This window comes from Myxine glutinosa, chromosome 1 (genome assembly GCF_964187855.1).
Source record: "Myxine glutinosa chromosome 1, kmMyxGlut1.1, whole genome shotgun sequence".
In the NCBI taxonomy this organism is placed as follows: Eukaryota; Metazoa; Chordata; class Myxini; order Myxiniformes; family Myxinidae; genus Myxine; species Myxine glutinosa.
The window spans coordinates 447,652,080-447,671,144 of NC_136261.1; the positions used below are offsets into that span (position 1 = coordinate 447,652,080).

General features: G+C 48.4%; 1 protein-coding gene across 3 annotated transcripts in view; it reads left to right on the top strand.

The window, feature by feature from the left end:
* YOD1 (YOD1 deubiquitinase) overlaps positions 1-12,625 on the top strand; it is a 33,132-nt gene extending 20,507 nt beyond the window's left edge. For all 3 annotated transcript variants that reach the window (XM_068104869.2, XM_068104864.2, XM_068104876.2), the window contains exons 2-4: positions 5,891-6,102; positions 8,152-8,473; positions 11,377-12,625. In XM_068104869.2, the coding sequence (XP_067960970.1) occupies positions 5,895-6,102; positions 8,152-8,473; positions 11,377-11,731 (885 nt within the window). In that variant the 5' untranslated portion in view covers positions 5,891-5,894 and the 3' untranslated portion in view covers positions 11,732-12,625. The remainder of the gene's footprint in view (positions 1-5,890; positions 6,103-8,151; positions 8,474-11,376) is intronic.
* The last annotated feature ends 6,440 nt before the right edge of the window (positions 12,626-19,065 follow it).

Genomic DNA, 19,065 nt, shown 5'->3' on the forward strand with positions numbered 1-19,065 from the left:
AGTGAGTAGACTGGGTGACGAAGTTAGTGTTTTGGACCCAAAATTAGAGAAAAACAAAATTTGATGATTGGCAAGGGATTGGCAGTAGTGATTGGCAGATGATGGGCAGTGATTGGCAAATTTTTAATTTGTTGAAATTTGATGTGCAAAATTGGTAGTGAGAGACCCCCGATGTGGTAAGGCTGGCACCCCTGCCACCCTTCCCATGGGGGGGCAAAGGAGCAATAGCTTATGGGGTGTATGGCAGTGAAAACTAGCCCGGGTGGGTTAGGATATGGTGTGTAGGGATCTAGCGAGGATTGACATTAGGTAACGTTAAGTTTAGTTAGTGACTGATACCTGTAGTGGGGACGCAGGTAGATTAGTGTGGATGATAATGACGTGGGAGCGCAATAGTTAAAGGGACGACTGGGAAGCGCAAGTTTCAGAAGGGAGTAGTTAGCTGAGATGATGCTGTGTGTGTGAGGATTGAACAGGTGTGATTGCACAGGTGTGCAACTGGACAGGTGTGTGGAGCAGTGTATGAGTAGTGAGTGTTGTGGATCAGCGCGAATGCGCTTGGGGAGAGAAGGGTGCCGGTGGCACCAGGTGTGAGAGCACAGGTGTGCAAGTACAGGTGTGTGGAGAGAGTTGGAGTGAGTGGTACGGAGTGGTGTGCATGGTGCGAAGGTGTGGATGGGGGAAGAGTGGACCCCTTTCACGAGTACCCGGGGCGGGTAGTGTAAGTGTTAGGTAGAGGGTGCAGGTAAATTGTGGTTGGATATTGGCATTTGTGGTGCGGTTGCAGAATGGTATTGTGGATGGGTGCATTAGTGTTGTGGAAATGGCTGGGCGTGTAGCCTGTTAGTGTGTGTAGTTGGTTGGGCACTCCACCACTGTGAGGATGTCGGCCAGGTGAGGCCGCAGGTGGGCTCTGGGAGCCGGTAGTTGTGAGTGGGTGCCTGAGGATCCCGGGTGTGGATCGGGTAGCCCCGTGCCAGAGAGGGCACCGAGTGGGGAGAGAGCCAGAGGGCCTTCCCCAGGTAGTTAGGTTAGGGTGAGGAGCAGGTAAGCTCGGAGGCAACTGCAGTGGTGGAGGTGTGCAGGTGGGTAGACCCACTGGGAGAGGTACACGTCGCAGCCCAGAAATTGTACGAGGGCACCGGGAGATGAATCGGGGGAGTGAGACCCCAAATTGAAGAGCACCACAGTTTGGCCAATGGGAATTGGTTTTTAGAACCCGTAGTGTAAGAGGGCCAATGGTTTGGCCGGAGAAAGACCCCGGGTAGTGTAAAGTTGTTAAAGTCATTTAGGAAATAGTTAGGATTGAAGAACCTGTCGCACCATACGCAGCCACTTACCTGTGGTGATGATGACTCCACACCTGTGTTTCCTTTGTTTTGTAGCAGGAAATGAGATTGCTGTGGATTTGTGAGACGCATCACGACGTGGATGAGACATTGGGGTGATTCCATCTCTCCCTCCCTAGGAGGGACTGATGATGAATTGGTGATGGCAAATTATGATGAAAGTTGAAAATGGCAAATTTGATTGGTTAGGAGGGAGAGAAGACGAATTTGGTTTATGGGAGGAACGGGGAAGACAGTAGGGATGTTTGTTGATTTGTAAAGTAGATGTTTATGGGTAGTGTTGTGTTTTGTGGATACAGTAAGGGGTAAGGGAGGGGCCATGTAGGTTACCTGGTGGGGGGGGTGGGCGTACGATAGGAACGTACCTGTCTCACCTGGTTCCCATGTGCCCCCAGTGTGCATCACCTTACATTGCGTGCACTTTTGCGCCCTTACCACCTTACTCACTTGTCTGCTTCTTTTGTCTCCCACCTCCGAGGATCTGGCTTTGGGGAAGAGAGAGAGGAGAGAGAGGTGCTGGCTGCGCAGTTGTGGGCCTGCACTTTCGCTGTTTGCTGCCGGGATCGATACACCATATGGACCGCAATGTTTGTGGCCACCCACAATGGACCGCAGTTCGTTTGCGGCCAAGCACCACCCGGGGATGGACCTATGGGTCAACGTGGCACCTATGCCATAAAGGTGAACCACTGTTAATTAACACCACTGAAGGCCACACGAAGAGCAAGAGACACCTGCAGGGTTAGGGGTTGTCGAATTTATTTTTATTCCAATGAACAATGGTGACTGCACCGATTGGTGGTGGGGTGGTGCTTTTGATGCTCGGGAAGGGTGCTCTGCACGTTATTAAAGGCCGTCGGCCACAGAGCACTCGTGGGTTGGTGTATCGATGCTGGCAAGCGCGCTCTCTCTATGCATAACATCTGCATGTGTTCCTCCAAAAACAGGTCCTGGATCGTAGTGTAAATAGCAGCGTAGTCTTGTAAATAATGCTCCCTACCGGCTGTATGTGTAGTTTGAGAATTCTTTCCGGATTCGGTTATCCTGTGGGTGTGTTTCTGAGAGGAGAAGGGTGCAACGTCGCAGGGGGACATATTTACTCATTTGTGAATATCTGTAAAACTGTCGCACTCAGGGTAGAGTTAATAGTAGAGGGAACTACATTGCGTGCCACACTAAAGTAGGTAAAAATTTATCGGGTCGGGACGCCCCGAGGGTAGAGAAGGGTGCAATGTTGCGAATATGGAATTTGGCCTCCATATCCGCTTGTAAATATTCCCCTATTTTCTCCAATACTCCCCAACTTTCCCCAATCCCCCATTCCCTAGTCCCATTGCATGTAAATAACAATCAGTAGAGCCGACCTTCCCCTTATTCCCCCATTAAATGTCGTGCCCAGGTCCACCGCACCACACGTAGACAACTTTCGGACATCTTCCTAGTTATTCTTAATCTATGTCAGTTAAGGCCTCGTTTCCATTAATTATGACTCTTCGTTGCACCAGAATGTGATTATATGGCATCAGTAGTGAGTTTAGGACCTTTCCCATACCTCCTCCCATCTTCTTCCCCAAACAACAACTACAACAACAATTACAACTACAACTACGACTACAACAACAGAGGGGCGGGGAGTGTGCGTCCTCACACCGGCTCGGTTACCCGCCATGACCATGCGCTCCACGGCGTTACCCCGAAGGGGCTGGCTGTCAGCTCCTCGTCAGGGGCGGAGCCAGTAACCCCCCCACGCACCCAATGAGAAGCAACGTGCCGATTCCATCTGGGGCGGAGCTAACGAGCCGAGGGCGTGTCACTCCCCGCCGGATATACGCGGCCCCGCGCCGGATGTGACGTCAGATGCGCCTCAGCTTGGAGAGAGAAGCCACCGCCACCCCCAGCGCGACGATACCTCCCCGCATCTTTGGACCGGACCGGACCGTACTGTACCCTGCCCCGAGCCCAGGAGGACCTGGAGCCATCGATACCCGCTTTCCTGTCATCAACCCCCGTGTGAGTCAGCCGTTGTCCCGTTTGTCTGTCGTCTGTCCGGGGTTAATATAAGAGTGTGTCTAAGTGCCTGTCTTTCTGTGATTATACCTCTAGCCCCTGTAATCTGACCTGTCCGTACGAATATAATCTCCTCCGGAGGTCTTGAGAATTGAAACATTGGTGTCGTATTGTGTTATTGTAATCCAGCCGGGTGTCTTCTTTTTCTTATTGAGCCAGCATCGCGCGACTAGTCAACGTTCGGGCACAATCGGGTAACTTGTGCAGACGTGGTCATACCATAAAACCGCTCGGTAAATAACATCCAAGCCACGTCTGTAACAATATGAATAGGATTTGCATATCGGCGAACTGAATTCAACCACCAACTATTTTTGAGATTGGCATCGGTCACATGGTCAACATAGGCCAAAGGTCAACCACTTTTCTTCAAAATTCTAAAATCCTCAAGTTTCATCCGATCTGTCTGTTTGTTTGTCTATGTCAGTCGCCTACAGGTCACAATTTTCAAACGATCTTCACGAAACGTCACCAAGTTGTAGAGGTCGTCACAATTCAGTTGTGACGTCACAATTAAATTCAGTTCGTTACAATTCAACGTAGAGTTTTGTGTTTTATGTGTCAGTTTGACTTTTTGTGTGATTAATGTTAGCTCTTTCACGAGCTTCGATCTTGTATACAAAAAAAAAATACAAAAAAATTGCGAAGCCTATTGATTTTGAGGTCAAAGGTCATGTGGATGTCAAATTTCTAAAATCGCCATTTTTAATTTGATTGCCTTGAAAATTTAACAGCATTTACATGTGCCTCACTGAATTGGGAAAGCACCTATTTTAGGTCAAAAGGTCAAAGGTCAACTCAAGGTCAAACGTCCAAAATCATCAATTTTCATCTGAAAAAACCTAAATTTTCATCAAATTGACATGAAAATTTAACAGCATTTGCATAGTGCCTCACTGAATTGGGAAACAAACTATTTTTGAGGTCAAAAGGTCAAAGTTCAACTCTAGGTCAGACTTCTAAAATCATCATTTTTCATCTGAAAACCCATTAGTTTTCATCCTATTGACCCAAGCTTTGATCAAGATCGTCAATTTTGATTTTGATTTTGATTTGATCGTCTTGATGAAATAGACAATTTGATGGATCAATTGCAACCTTTTTTAAAGGGGGGTGGGGAGGGGTGTTGATTTTGCAAGTATTGTGCTCTGCATGACGTCGTCATGTTTGTTTGGTTGTTTGTTTGTCCGGGTGACATCTCAGCCATTCTTTGAGCTAAGAAGCTGATATTTGGACACGACAATGACCAAGTAATTTGGCTGTAAAGGCTATTTTTGATTATTTGATTAATCAATTATTCGATTAATTATTAAATTAGTTATTTTAAAGTTACAGATTCGGATGAAATGGTGGTGGTTTATGTATTCTATTAGCGAATTGATAAATTATTTAATTATTTTATTATTATTATTTCTTTGTTTTTATTATTAATCATTTATTTATTTTCTTTCTCATCTGGGCAATATCTCAGGTATCTTTTGAGCTAGGAAGCTGATATTTGGACACTACCGTGACTAGGTGATGTGGCTATAAAGGATATTTTAGATTTATTGATTAATGAATTAATCGATTAATTATTTATTTATTAATCAATTAATTATTTAATTTTTTGGATTAATGACTTGTTTAATTAATTTTCAAAAAGTTACAGCTTCGGACGAAGCACTGGTTGTATAGTTATGCTATTGGCCAATTGATTAAGAAAATATTTTATGATCATTATTTGTTTTTAATTATGCAATTAATCAATCAATTTATTGTACACCTGTCCCTCCCAATACAGTCTCTATGAGCTGCATGGCAATGCCGTGCTGGAGGATATTTATTTATTTGGCATGGGGGCGGTGTACTTTGAATGCATCTGTACTTGTTTCATCCTTTATTTTTCTTTTGTCTTTTTTACAATTGTTGGACCTGTATTAGTTGCTCTTTCGGTTTGGTGCATGACATCTATTCGCACCTGTTTTTGGAAGTTTTTTTCCAAAGTGGGTGAGATATCTTTTATGGTTTGTTGTGTTCATGAAAAAAACCCAAAAAAAACCCACCTTTCGATGCCATTTTCCCCCGCAAGCGGGGGTTGGCCTTTTTCGGGGACCGTGGTTGTTGTTGTTTTTTGGTCCCCTTTTTGAAGCAATGTTTTACGGCCGGATGCCCTTCCTGCCGCCAACCCTTTTTGTCGCCTTTTTACGGCAAACAGGGAATTACCAGTGAACTGGTACTCAATTTGCCGACCTCAGAAGGATGACAGGCTGAGTCAACCCCCCTGGTGTTAATTCGTTCATGCTTGAACACAAATTGTATTTGCTAGTCTGTTGAGCTTTTCACGTACTCTGCTAATCCCCAAGTGGTCGCTCTGTGCACTTGATTGAGTTCCTTGTTTTGATTTCTCCTTTTTTGATGTGATTCAAGTTATTTACACTCATTGATTTGGTCATTTACTGATTTCATCATTCTCGTGGGTTCCACTGCTCCAGAATCATGCTCAAGCTCCGCTGTAAGAGCAAGGGTGGCACACAAACCATACTCGGTCTCACGGCCTGTTCCACACTCTGTGAGCTCCAAACACAGCTCACCAAAGCAACCGGGATCGACGGCCACAGGCAGCGCATCAAATTGGGCTTTCCCCCGACCGGCTTGGATCTCCGTGACACCTCACGATCCCTCCAAGAATTGCGCATCAATTCGGGTACCATGGGCATGTCTCTCCTCTTGCTTCATGATATTTTCACTTTTCACTTTGTATTACATTTTATTGATTCAAGGTCTGCTTGACTGTGTGCTGACTCGTATTATTGCATCACCACATAAAACAGGAGTCTACATAAAATCCTTCTTTTCCTCTGACTGCCTCATCTCAGGTCACCATTTCGGTTTCAGACCAGGTTACTCTACCCTATACATGCTGCTTCTACTCTCCCAACAATGAATGGAGACCCTCAATGTCAGACGTTAGTTCAGAGCAGTCTCCTGGGACATATCTCGTGCTGTCGATAGTCGGGCATCCCACCCTGCCTTACTCTCCAAACTCTCTGCCTATGAAATCCAAGGCCACTCTACACATGGCTTACTGACTCCCTCTATACACTCTCGTAGCCAATGTGTGGCTCTCAATGGAATCCTTTCATCTCCTTTAGCTCTTGAAGGTCTCAAGGCAATGTTTTGGGTGCAGTCGTATTCCTGATCTCAATTAACGCTCTGATTATCTGGAAAACCCCCTTTATCTATTTCCTGATGACACAATCTGCCGTGACATCCCTTCAGACAGACGGGGTGCAGCCTCTTCCCTCTCTTCCGTCCTTGACAAAAATCACAAGTTTGTCAAACACTTGGAATATTTCTTTCAATCCTGACAAATCTCACACGCTCACTATCTCTCTCTTAATAGACCATCTGGCAAACTCTCCAATCTACTTTCTTTCCTTTTCAAGAAGTTCAGTCACTCAAACTCAAAGCCTGGTGTTTGTTGGCTTAACGGACAAGATGGCTTCCTTAAGATCACTGGGTCTTGAGTTTGAGTCCCTGCCGTGCCGTTGAAAAACACCAGGTGGGTTGAGTCTGTCTGGCATCCTTCCAAAGTGAGCAAAATGAGTACCAGCTTACCAGTAACACGGGAACTGTGTCAGCGGCACAGCCACACTTCCAGAAATGATGCAACCAGCAGCAACAGGCTGCATACGAAACAACAACTCTAACTCTTGGGTTTAATTCTCAGCCGTGGTCTTTATTGGGTAAAACGACATTTCAAAGTTGGCCTCGAAAGCAATCCTTTGCATGATGGAGGATGCCCAGTCAAAGTTCTTCCTTGGCACATCTGAACTCCGATTCACCTCCAAGGCCTTCATGGAGTACTGCTCTCCTCTCTGGGCTGGCACCCCTGCCTTACACCTTGCTCAGATTGATGGCGTTGAAACCAAGGCTTTCGAGATTTTTGTAATCTCCCGTGATGAAGCCGAGTCTATGGGCCCATCACAGACGGTGCTTTTCCATCTGCTCGTCCCTGCTTTGGATACAAGTTAATATATCCCTCACCCCCAGTTTTCTGCAAAACTCAAGCGGTCCACCATCAATTCCCTTCTGGTGAAACTCTCAAAATCCAGGATCATTGCTCACCTCCGCTCATTTGCTTTCTTTTTTCCTACCTGAGGAATCGACTTTCACATGATCTTGAATCTCATTCTTCCCTCCAGGTCATCAAGACGGTTGTTCACCACCATCTCAGATTGTCCCCAATCCAAAACCATTGACCCTCCCCAAGCGCAATTCTTTCCAGGCTTCAATTTCTTTCTTCAATTTGTTTGAGAGTTTGTGTCTGAATCCATCTTGATCACTACGTGTACCCCCCCCCCCCAGTCCTAATTCGTCCCCATATCCCTCTATTTTGTCCCTCACGCCTACTGTATGTGTCGTCCCCCCCCCCCCCCTCTTTCTTTGGTTGTTTTCATTTTGTTCCGTCCTGATCCGTTTGATGTTCAACTTCTCCATGAACCATGATGCTCCATATAGAAACGGTCATGGATATACAAGGGAGTGGTGACGCGGTTGCCATTTTTTCCCCATGTATGTTTCATAATGATAACATGTCTGTGTGCAGTTTATTCCCATTTCTATTGTATTTTCTGTATTATTGTGTTGTACTGACATTACAATCACCATGTAGTTGCAATTACTAATTACATTTGATTCCTGGGTGGTTTTGTGGATCTCTTGTGTATTTTATATTTTGCATCTTTCTCAGGTGATACCCTCATTGTGGAGGACGACCCATCGGTTGCTGCTCAAGAGACGAATGGGCCGATTCACAAAATACTGAAACGGCGTGTCGTGCCGGCCGACAACTCTTGCTTGTTCACGAGCGTCGGCTACGTCACCGACTGTGACCGTGGTGAGGTGAACCCCGCACGTTCACGGGATCTACGTGCGATCATCGCGGAAGCAGTCGCTGCCGATTGTGACCTGTACTCCGAAGCCCTCCTGGGCAAGCCCAATAAAGAGTACTGCCGGTGGATCATGAGGGAAGACGCGTGGGGAGGAGCCATCGAGCTTTCCATCCTCTCGAGGTAGTCCCAGTGAGTCGTACCTTACTTGTGATCCTCAATGATTATTGGATCACACCACCCCTCCCCCAAGAGATTGTTTTCTTTTATTTCAGTTTTTGGGATGTTGGAGGTACCTCACAGGTAACATAGTTGGGTGCGGGGAAGGTTAACAGGGTTGGAAAAGATCTCTGGTTAGGAAGGTGATGGGTATCAATCACATGGTGGTTGTCATGATGTTAATGATTGTCCTTCTAAGATTGGTTAGTGTGTGTAATGTTTGTGGAAGTGAGATGTTTATTCTAAAAGTTGATTTGTGTAATAGGTTAACAGGTTATCATGTTGAAGTAATTAAGATGATGTCATTATATCGACCGATTATGCCTCCCTTCAACATGATAACACCGAAAGTCGAACAGCGGCCTAGCCGGGCTTGTTTGATACTTAAGTTGACGAGGATAGTATGACGTGGGTGGAGATACCAGTTAGCAAATAATGTAAGTATTTAATGTTTCTGATGTACTCTAAGTCTTTAAGCTCTCTGTCACCATGGAAACGAAGAGATTGCATTGAGACACTCATGTTTTATTCTTTATGTTTTGAGACAACAATGAACCAAGCACACACCGCTTCAATCCAGCACCTTTGCAGTCACGACAAAGGGATTGCAGTGTTATGATTATATTTACTGTATTATTAGTATTGTCACGTCCCCGGGGTTAAGACCCCTGAAACGAGCTTCAACTCTGAGGCGTACTTAGAACCTTGGCGGGATTGTCTTTGGCGCATGCGGGAATGGCCCGTAGCCTTATCTGATCGGACGGCCGACACTGGGTTAATCCAAACCCACAAACACAAATATGGCACAAGCAAAATCCACAATACAAGAATGAAATGCATAAATAAAGGATTTAATGAAAATAAATGCAAGAGACAAAAATGAATGTGAAGTAAAAATTATAATTGCGAATTGAGACGTCTCCACTCAGACTCGTATACAAACAAGGGGAAAGATTAAATAAAGATAAATTATGTTCCTGTCGGTCGGCACTTAACTCTGGTCTCAATGAGGAAGGTTGGCGTTCGTCGCCTCCAAACCACAGCTTGGGAAGCGCACCAACAAATGGCGCCAAAAACTCCCAGGTGTGAACAAGCAGCCAACCGGCCCTTCCTTGCTTCCACCGCCAAGCGAAACGTGGCTCTCTCCTCCCCCGAAAAACACCACAGTCAACAACACCCCCTCCTCCGACGTTGCAAAACTTCCAAAGCTCCGACACGTCTCCTCACCAGCACACCCGAGACAACAGCGCCCACTCGAGCCGAGCCATAACGAGAGAAGATGCGACCGCCTCCAACGAACGCTAGGACCAGAAAATAATGCGACCGCCCCCAATGAACGCCAGCACCAGCAGAGAATGCGACCACCTCCAATGAATGCCAGCATCAGAAGAGAATGCGACCGCCTCCAATGAACGCCAGCACCAGAAGAGAATGTGCCCACCTCCAATGAATGCCAGCACCCGAAGAGAATGCGACCGCCTCAAATGAATGCCAGGACCAGAAGAGAATGCGACCGCCTCCAATGAATGCCAGGACCAGAAGAGAATGCGACCGCCTCCAATGAATGCCAGGATCAGAAGAGAATGCGATCGCCTCCAATGAACGCCAGGACCAGAAGAGAATGCGACCACCTTCAACGAATGCCAGCACCAGAAGAGAAGGCGATCGCCTCCAACGAACGCCAGGACCAGAAGAGAATACGACCGCCTCCAATGAACGCCAGGACCAGAAGAGAATGCGACCACCTCCAATGAATGCCAGCACCAGAAGAGAATGCGACCGCCTTCGATGAATGCCAGCACCAGAAGAGACAAGATGGTGAGATTGCTTCTTTTTGCTCTCCTAGCTCTCAAATGTTCCACCGCTGACGTCACACTCTGTCCAATCACCGATGTCCCATTACATCAGTCCATCGTCACAACCAATCGTCGTCTTTGGGGCGGGGCCTCACGGCCTTGCTTGACACCCAATGACGAAGGTTGAGGTGTGGCCTCCCCGTCATGAGTCGTCGGGGGGCAGAGTCTAATCTCTGTTCGGGAATGTTCGGATGACGTCGGCAGTCGTGGGGCAGGTCCTACTTGCCCGATGGAATGTGCGGGTTTCTGTCGGGCTTGTCGGTTTAATGGTCGTTCTAGTAACAATGGGGCCAATTGCTTGGCTGGCCGAGATTTTGTAATGAACATTAGGGATCAATCACAAGGGGCCAATTACACACTGGGATTTATTAATCTTATGCCCTAGAACTAGTTAACACAAAAGCCACGCCCCTTATGGCGACCTGCAAACACTCTTAACCTGAACATTTACCCTGCTTATGTACATCGAGATGGGTTTCTTGTTCTTCGCGTCACACGGTCCATACTAAAACCTACACTTTCTGAACTTTCCTGAGGTATTCCATGCCAACCCCCACAAACGTAACATTATTAACGTTATTATTATTATTACAAAACTATACTACTGTATGAAGAAATCTGTGCTAATTTGTCCATAGCGCCTTGAAGGTAAGGCATGAAGCCTAAGGCCTATACGTACTGTGTCGTTGGAAGACCCATAATGCCTATGTCTACGATATTTGTATGTGTTTCACACTGAATGAAAAACGTAAAGGTAGAGCATTTACATTGTGATACATGACGGGTTTGACGATGTGTTCGGCCTGAATGGCATAGGAATCAAAATGGCAGTGTGTGGAGCCAGCGATTGTATGCCGTGTTTGTGAAGGACATACATACATACGAATCGAGAAATGCTGTTCTAGACGGCCAAGCCCCATGAGCTATGCCATAAAGAGTATCTTTTTGTTTAAAATATGTACTCATCCTCTTATTCAATGTTGGTCCTGACCTTTGCCTCCCTACCCTCAGTCACTTTAATCGTGAGATCTGTGTTGCGGACACACAGTCGCTCCGCATCGATCGTTTCGGTGAGGGTTCTGGGTACAAGCACCGTGTACTACTCATCTACGATGGCATCCACTACGACCCCCTGGAGCTCGAGACCGATCCGGGGAACCCGCCTCAGACCACCTTTTCGACGTCCGATGACATGGTGCTCATCCTGGCACAGGAGTTGGCGCAGGAGGCCCACCAACGGCGGCAGTACACTGATCTCGGGCGCTTTACACTGCGCTGCCTGGCCTGCCAGCGGGGCCTCACGGGTCAGCAAGAGGCCCAACAACACGCACAAGAGACGGGTCACGTTAATTTTGGGGAAGTCTGACCTTGAAGCTGCTGTTTGCTATTTCTCATTCACTTAAGGATTGTCATTCATCATCTTCCTTACGTATCTCCGCAACGCTCCATCGGATCTCTATTCTGCCTCTGCCATACCTCCGTCACACCTTGACGCTTTATTTACCCCTCGACTTTCTAACAGTGTCATTCCACACATCTCACATTCACTGGAATTTTAACATGTGTACATTATTAAAGCGTTTTCTTTTTTGAAAGGCCTTTTCAGAATGATTATCAACACTTTCCATCATGTTGGACAGTTCCGCTGATGGGATGTTTGATGCATTCTGCCTGTCTGAATTATCAGTGCTTCCTCCATTGTGTCCACATGTGGCATCATTGATACGTGCAGCCGCAGTCACACACACAAGGTCATACACCATGTGATTGTGGTGGGCCGTGGGGATGGGGGAATGTTTGCTTTGCCACGGCCACTCAGTATCTGAACACCGCAAGTTGCTGTAGGAAGCTCATTATGATTGGTATTCCCAACCATGTTGTATACCCCTCCATCCTTCCCTCTGCATACCAATGGAATCCCAATTGAACTGATCTCGTGCAAAAAGCAAACGCCTGATGCTGGTAGTTTACCGAGCATTTGCTCAGGCCTGCATTCGACTTGGTACTGTACTGCATGTCGTTGGTTGTTAACTCTATACGCGGGTGGGTTTCAGGAGATGGAACGGAGATCTACCAGGTCTCAAAGTATTGACCTCCGTTAGCGTGTGCATGCGCGCGGTGTTCGCTTCATATACCGAAGATAGTATATTGGCTGGGACTGATTTTGTTTTATTTTAATTTTATTTTTTTGTCCCGCGTGCTCTGTGGACTGAACTTGAATCTGTAAAATGCGAAGACACTAAAAGCTGTGAGATCTTCATCGCCTGATTGATCACCTTTGGCTCCACCATTCCCATGATTGAGCACGTTACTCCATGTACCTGAACCCTCTTACTCCGTAATCCATTTAAGGGAGTTTTCTGACTTTGGTGTTTTACACGTGATGCAATTGTTTGAGGTATACCCTTGATTATTATTTACATTACCTTTGCATACACCACCTCATTGACTTCACCCGGTCTTGGCATACAAGGCCTAGGCTTACGGAGAAGTGACTACGCAAAACAGAACAGATTTTTTTTTTTAAATGTAAGATCGAGGCTCGTGTAAGAGCATCAACAACAAAAAAAAGGACACACAAAACATACAAAAAAGGGAGCGGGAGACAAGAGGGGGGGGGGGGGAGAGAGGGAAGCACACAAGTACAACAGCAGAGAACAGTGACAACGGAAGATCTGTGGGAGGGAAAGGGCTGCGGGAGGAGGCAGGGGAAGACGTGGGGGGGGGGGGCTGGGGGGGCGGAGTATAAAACACAGGGACACTGTTGGAACTTCCAGGAAAGAAAAAAGTCGGTATTTCCAAAAAAAAGTGGATTTGGGGTGAATTAACAGGGGTAGAAGATAACATAGGGGAAAGAGGGTAAATGTACCTGTAGCAGGGTAGGGAGGAAAATGGGTGTGGGAAGGATGGAGTTGATGAACTGGAGACGAGATCAAACACGGCTTGAAGAGGAAGAAACCGGGGATGAAACGTAAAAGGAACAAAACAAATAAAACGAGAGGGAGAGGGAGAGGGGTAGGGGAAAAGTAAAGAGAAAGGCAGCAATGGGCTTGGGAATATTGGTGATAGAAAAGATTATGGGTAGGAATAGGGGATGACCTGAGATTGTGGGGAACAACCATATTGGACACCCTGAAGAGATGAATGAGATTTTGACAGATTTTATATATATACTAGCAGAGGTACCCGGCTTTGCACGGGAGTGGGAGGAGGAGGGGAGGGGGAAGAGGAGGGGAGGGGAACGGGGGGGGAGGGGGGGAGGGGGAAGCGGGGGAGGAGGAGGGGAGGGGGAGGGAAGAGGAGGGGAGGGGAATGGGGGGGGAGGGGGAAGGGGGGAGGGGGGAGGGGAAGGGGGGGAGGGAAGGGTGCGGGGGGTGCCCAGGGGAAGAAGGGCCCCTCCCCTCCCCCCTCCCCCCCCTTTCCCCTCCCCCCCCCCTCCCCTCCCCCTTCCCCCCTCCCCCCTCCCCCCTTCCCCCTCCTCCCTCCCCCCTCCCATCCCCTTCCCCCTCGTTCCCCTCCCCTTCTCTTCCCCCCTCCCCTCCTCCTCCCCCTTCACACCAGGGGGGTTGACTCAGCCTGTCATCCCACCGAGGTCGGAAGTCGGAACTCATTGTCGTCAAATAAATGTAGCCTGTATGTTTCACTCTTTGTCACATGCCGTTGGTCCCATGTCAATCGGATGAAGTTGAAAAATTAACGTTACGAAGGTTCTCTGGGACGTACTGATTCCGAATAATGAAGTTGAAAAATTAACGTTCCGAAATACGCTAATTACGCTAACAGAAGCGCTGGAGGGAGCACTGCGCTCCCTCCCTTAGATTCCCTCCCTCTTCTGCTAGCGCTAATTACGCGTAACACACTAATTTTAAAACCCGAAGTTTTTTTAATTTTAAGGTGTGCTGTAGTCAGAAGCGCTAGAAGCGCTGCGCTCCCTCCCTTTGAATCTCTCTCTCTTCTGCTAGTGCTAATAATACGCTAATTTTAAAACCCGAAATTTTTAAAATGTTTATGTCTCCGTGACATTCCTGGGACCATCCCGAGTCGAACAGTACTTTCCGCTCGCAAATCCGTCCACGGGTTCTCGAGATCTTAGAGATCGTAGATAGATCAGGATACAGACACAGAGGCCAACTCTACTTTATATATATAGAAGGGAAGCACAACAATAGTAGAGAACAGGGATATCCAGAGATCTGTGGAAGAGAGAGGGCTGGGGTGGAGAACATGGGATAGACAAGATGGAGAGCACAGACCAAAGTGGGAGCTAGGCCGGAGAGGAGTCGGTAGAAGACAGAAAGACCACCTACCTGCCTGCGGTGAGAGAGAGAGAAAGACCCCAAAATCGGCTTCATCATGGGAGATTCCAATGATTCTGAAAGCTTTGATTTCTACAGCGTGAAGATAAGCTAGGTGTGAGGCAGGAGCACCAGCCCAGAGGGGAGAGAAGTATTCCATTGAGCTGCGGATGAAAGCTTTTTTTTATGTGGTGAGGAGCTCAGGTGTGCCAAAGAAGGACTTCGCATGACGGAGGATGCCCAGACGGTGACTGGCTTTGGGGGCCAACTTGGAAATGTGGTTTTCCCAGGAAAGATCATGGCAGATAGTGAGACCCAAAAGCTTGAGTGAGAGAACCTCTTGGAGAGGATTGTTGAGGAAGTAGATAGGAGGGTTGTCCAGTCGGCCTTCTCGGAGAGACAAAGTGAGAATGTGAGATTTGTCAGGATTGAAAGACATGTTCCACTTGTTTGATCAGTCTGTGATTTTGTCGAGATCTGCAGAGAGTGAGGAGGCTGCAGACTGCCGATCTCTGGGATGAGGTATGAAGCGGCAGAGAGTGGAGTCATCAGCAAAAAGATAGAGAAGATTTTCCAGAGTCAGAGAGATCATTGATGGAGATTAGAAAAAGCACAGGGCCCAGAACACTGCCATGGGGAATTCCAGCCAGAACAGGAAGGGGAGCTGAGAGAAATCCATTCAGGGCCACATAGGAGGAGAGTTTGGTGAACAGAGCGGGGTGCCAGACCTTATCGAAGGCACATGATATGTCAAGGGAGACGGCTCTGATTTCCTGTTTCGCATTGAGAACCTCCATCCATTGTTGAGACAGCAGAAGCAACATGTCCAGAGTAGAATGACCAGGTCTGAATCCAAATTGATGATCAGAGATCAAGCCATTGGAGAAGAGGAAGGATTTGATATCCGAAGCAATGATGGATTCCATGACTTTGCTGATAATTGGAAGCAGGCTGATTGGTCTGTAGTTGCAAGGATCTGTTTTTGCACCTTTTTGTGTAAAGCGGTAATGTTTGCTGATTTCCAGGATGCTGGCAGATGACCTTGAGCAAAAGAGGGTGAAAAGAACAGAGAGAGGGTGAGATAGAGCGGCAGAGCAGGATTTTAGGACCCGTGGGCTGATGTCGTCTGGTTCAGTTGCAGAATCAGAGTCGAGGTTTGACAAAAACTTCTCCTCCTTGTCAGGAGAGAAGGAAACAGAGTCCAGGAGCAGTTGGGTTTGACTGGGTAAGGTGGGAACAGAGAGAGATGGGTTTGGGACACAAGATTTTGAGGTGAACACAGTTTAAAAAAAATCTTTTTCATATGCGGTTTCAGCTGTGTAGCATTTTGGGGTAAGGGAGGGGATGGAGGGGGAACAACCACCAGAAACAGATTTGACCAGACGCCACCAGGATTTGGAGGAGGGAGACAGGTTTGAGAGTTCAGTCTTGAGAACGGAGAGATAGTGCTTCCTGGCACTCCTGAGGGTGGTCACACACTTGTTCCGAGCTTGGTAGAAGGAACTGAGATTGCCTTCAGTTGGATTTGCCTTCCAAGAGGCAAAGGCAAGTTGTTTCAGGGCAACTGCCTCAGCACAAGATTCAGTGTGCCATGGACGGGAGGAAGGGTATGACAACTGAAGACGAGATGGGATAAATCTGTGCATGAGAGAGAGCAGTTTGCTTTGGAAGAATTCCCAGGATGGGTTGATGTCAGAGGCAGTAGAGATGGGAGACCAATCCAGGTGATTGATGGCTGCTTGAAGACCGTGCCAGTCGGCCTGAGTGAAATAACAGACTCTTGGGTTATCCATCAAATCTATCAGATAAGCTTCTGGTGAAACTCCCAAAATCACCCTGTGGGAAACCGTGGAGTGGGCAGAGGGGGCAGAGCAAGGAAAGGACAGAGGGGGCAGAGCAAGGAAAGGACAGAGGGGGCAGAGCAAGGAAAAGGCATAGGGGGCAAGAGCAGAAATGGCAGAGGAGAGCAGAGAAAAGGAAAGGGCAGAGGGGGCAGAGCAAGGAAAGGGCATAGGGGGCAGAGGGGGCAGAGCAAGGAAAGGACAGAGGGGGCAGAGCAAGGAAAGGACAGAGGGGGCAGAGCAAGGAAAGGACAGAGGGGGCAGAGCAAGGAAAAGGCATAGGGGGCAAGAGCAGAAATGGCAGAGGAGGGCAGAGCAAGGAAATGGCAGAGGAGGGCAGAGCAAGGAAATGGCAGAGGAGGGCAGAGCAAGGAAATGGCAGAGGAGGGCAGAGCAAGGAAATGGCAGAGGAGGGCAGAGCAAGGAAATGGCAGAGGAGGGCAGAGCAAGGAAATGGCAGAGGAGGGCAGAGCAAGGAAATGGCAGAGGAGGGCAGAGCAAGGAAATGATAGAGGAGGGCAGAGCAAGGAAATGGCAGAGGAGGGCAGAGCAAGGAAATGGCAGAGGAGGGCAGAGCAAGGAAATGGCAGAGGAGGGCAGAGCAAGGAAATGGCAGAGGAGGGCAGAGCAAGGAAATGGCAGAGGAGGGCAGAGCAAGGAAATGGCAGAGGAGGGCAGAGCAAGGAAATGGCAGAGGAGGGCAGAGCAAGGAAATGGCAGAGGAGGGCAGAGCAAGGAAATGGCAGAGGAGGGCAGAGCAAGGAAATGGCAGAGGAGGGCAGAGCAAGGAAATGGCAGAGGAGGGCAGAGCAAGGAAATGGCAGAGGAGGGCAGAGCAAGGAAATGGCAGAGGAGGGCAGAGCAAGGAAATGGCAGAGGAGGGCAGAGCAAGGAAATGGCAGAGGAGGGCAGAGCAAGGAAATGGCAGAGGAGGGCAGAGCAAGGAAATGGCAGAGGAGGGCAGAGCAAGGAAATGGCAGAGGAGGGCAGAGCAAGGAAATGGCAGAGGAGGGCAGAGCAAGGAAATGGCAGAGGAGGGCAGAGCAAGGAAATGGCAGAGGAGGGCAGAGCAAGGAAATGGCAGAGGAGGGCAGGGCAAGGAAATGGCAGAGGAGGGCAGGGCAAGGAAATGGCAGAGGAGGGCAGGGCAAGGAAATGGCAGGGGAGGGCAAGGCAAGGAAATGGCAGGGGAGGGCAGAGCAAGGAAATGGCAGAGGTGGGCAGAGGAAGGAAATGGCAGAGGAGGGCAGAGCAAGGAAAGGGCAGAGGTGGCAGAGCAATGAAACGGCAGAGGGGGCAGAGCAAGGAAAGGGCAGAGGTGGCAAAGCAAGGAAAGGGCAGAGCAATGAAAGGGCAGAGGGGGCAGAGTAAGGAAAGGGCAGAGGGGGCAGAGCAAGGAAAGGGCAGAGGGGGCAGAGCAATTAAATGGCAGAGGGGGCAGAGCAATTAAAGGGCAGAGGGGGCAGAGCAAGGAAAGGGCAGAGGGGGCAGAGCAAGGAAAGGACAGAGGGGGCAGAGCAAGGGAAGGACAGAGGGGGCAGAGCAAGGAAAGGGCAGAGGGGGCAGAGCAAGGAAAGGACAGAGGGGCCAGAGCAAGGAAAGGACAGAGGGGCCAGAGCAAGGAATGGGCAGAGCAAGGAAAGGACAGAGGGGGCAGAGCAATGAAAGGGCAGAGGGGGCATAGCAAGAAAAGGGCATAGGGGGCAGAGCAATGAAAGTGCATAGGGGGCAGGGCAAGGAAAGGGCAGAGCAAGGAAAGGGCAGAGGGGGCAGGGCAAGGAAAAGGCAGAGCAAGGAAAGGGCAGAGGGGGCAGAGCAAGGAAAGGTCTCTCTACCCTCAGGAGTGCCAGGAAGCACTATCTCTCCACACTCAAGATTGAACTCTCCAACCTGTCTCCTTCCTCCAAATCCTGGTGGCGTCTGGTCAAATCCGTTTCTGGTGTTTGTTCCCCCTCCATCCCCTCCCTTACCTCAAATGGCTACACAGTTGACACCGCACGTGACAAAGCCGAATGCCTCAACTCTGTGTTTGCCTCAAAATCTTGTGTCCCAAACCCATCTCTCTCTGTTCCCACCTTTCCCAGTCGAACCCAACTGCTCCTGGACTCTGTGTCCTTCTCTCCTGACAAGGTGGAGAAGTTTTTGTCAAACCTCGACTCTGATTCTGCAACTGGACCAGACGGCATCAGCCCATGGGTCCTAAAATCCTGCTCTGCCGCTCAATCTCACCCTCTCTCTGTTCTTTTCACCCTCTCTTTTGCTCAAGGTCTTGATCAGCAAACATTACCGCTTTACCCCAAAAAGGTGCAAAAACAGATCCTTGCAGCTACAGATCAATCAGCCTGCTTCCAATTATCAGCAAAGTCATGGAATCAATCATTGCTTCGGATATCAAATCCTTCCTCTTCTCCAATGGCCTGATCTCTGATCATCAATTTGGATTCAGACCAGGTCATTCTACTCTGGACATGTTGCTTCTGCTGTCTCAACAATGGATGGAGGTCCTCAATGCCAAACAGGAAATCAGAGCTGTCTCACTTGACATATCACGTGCCTTCGATACG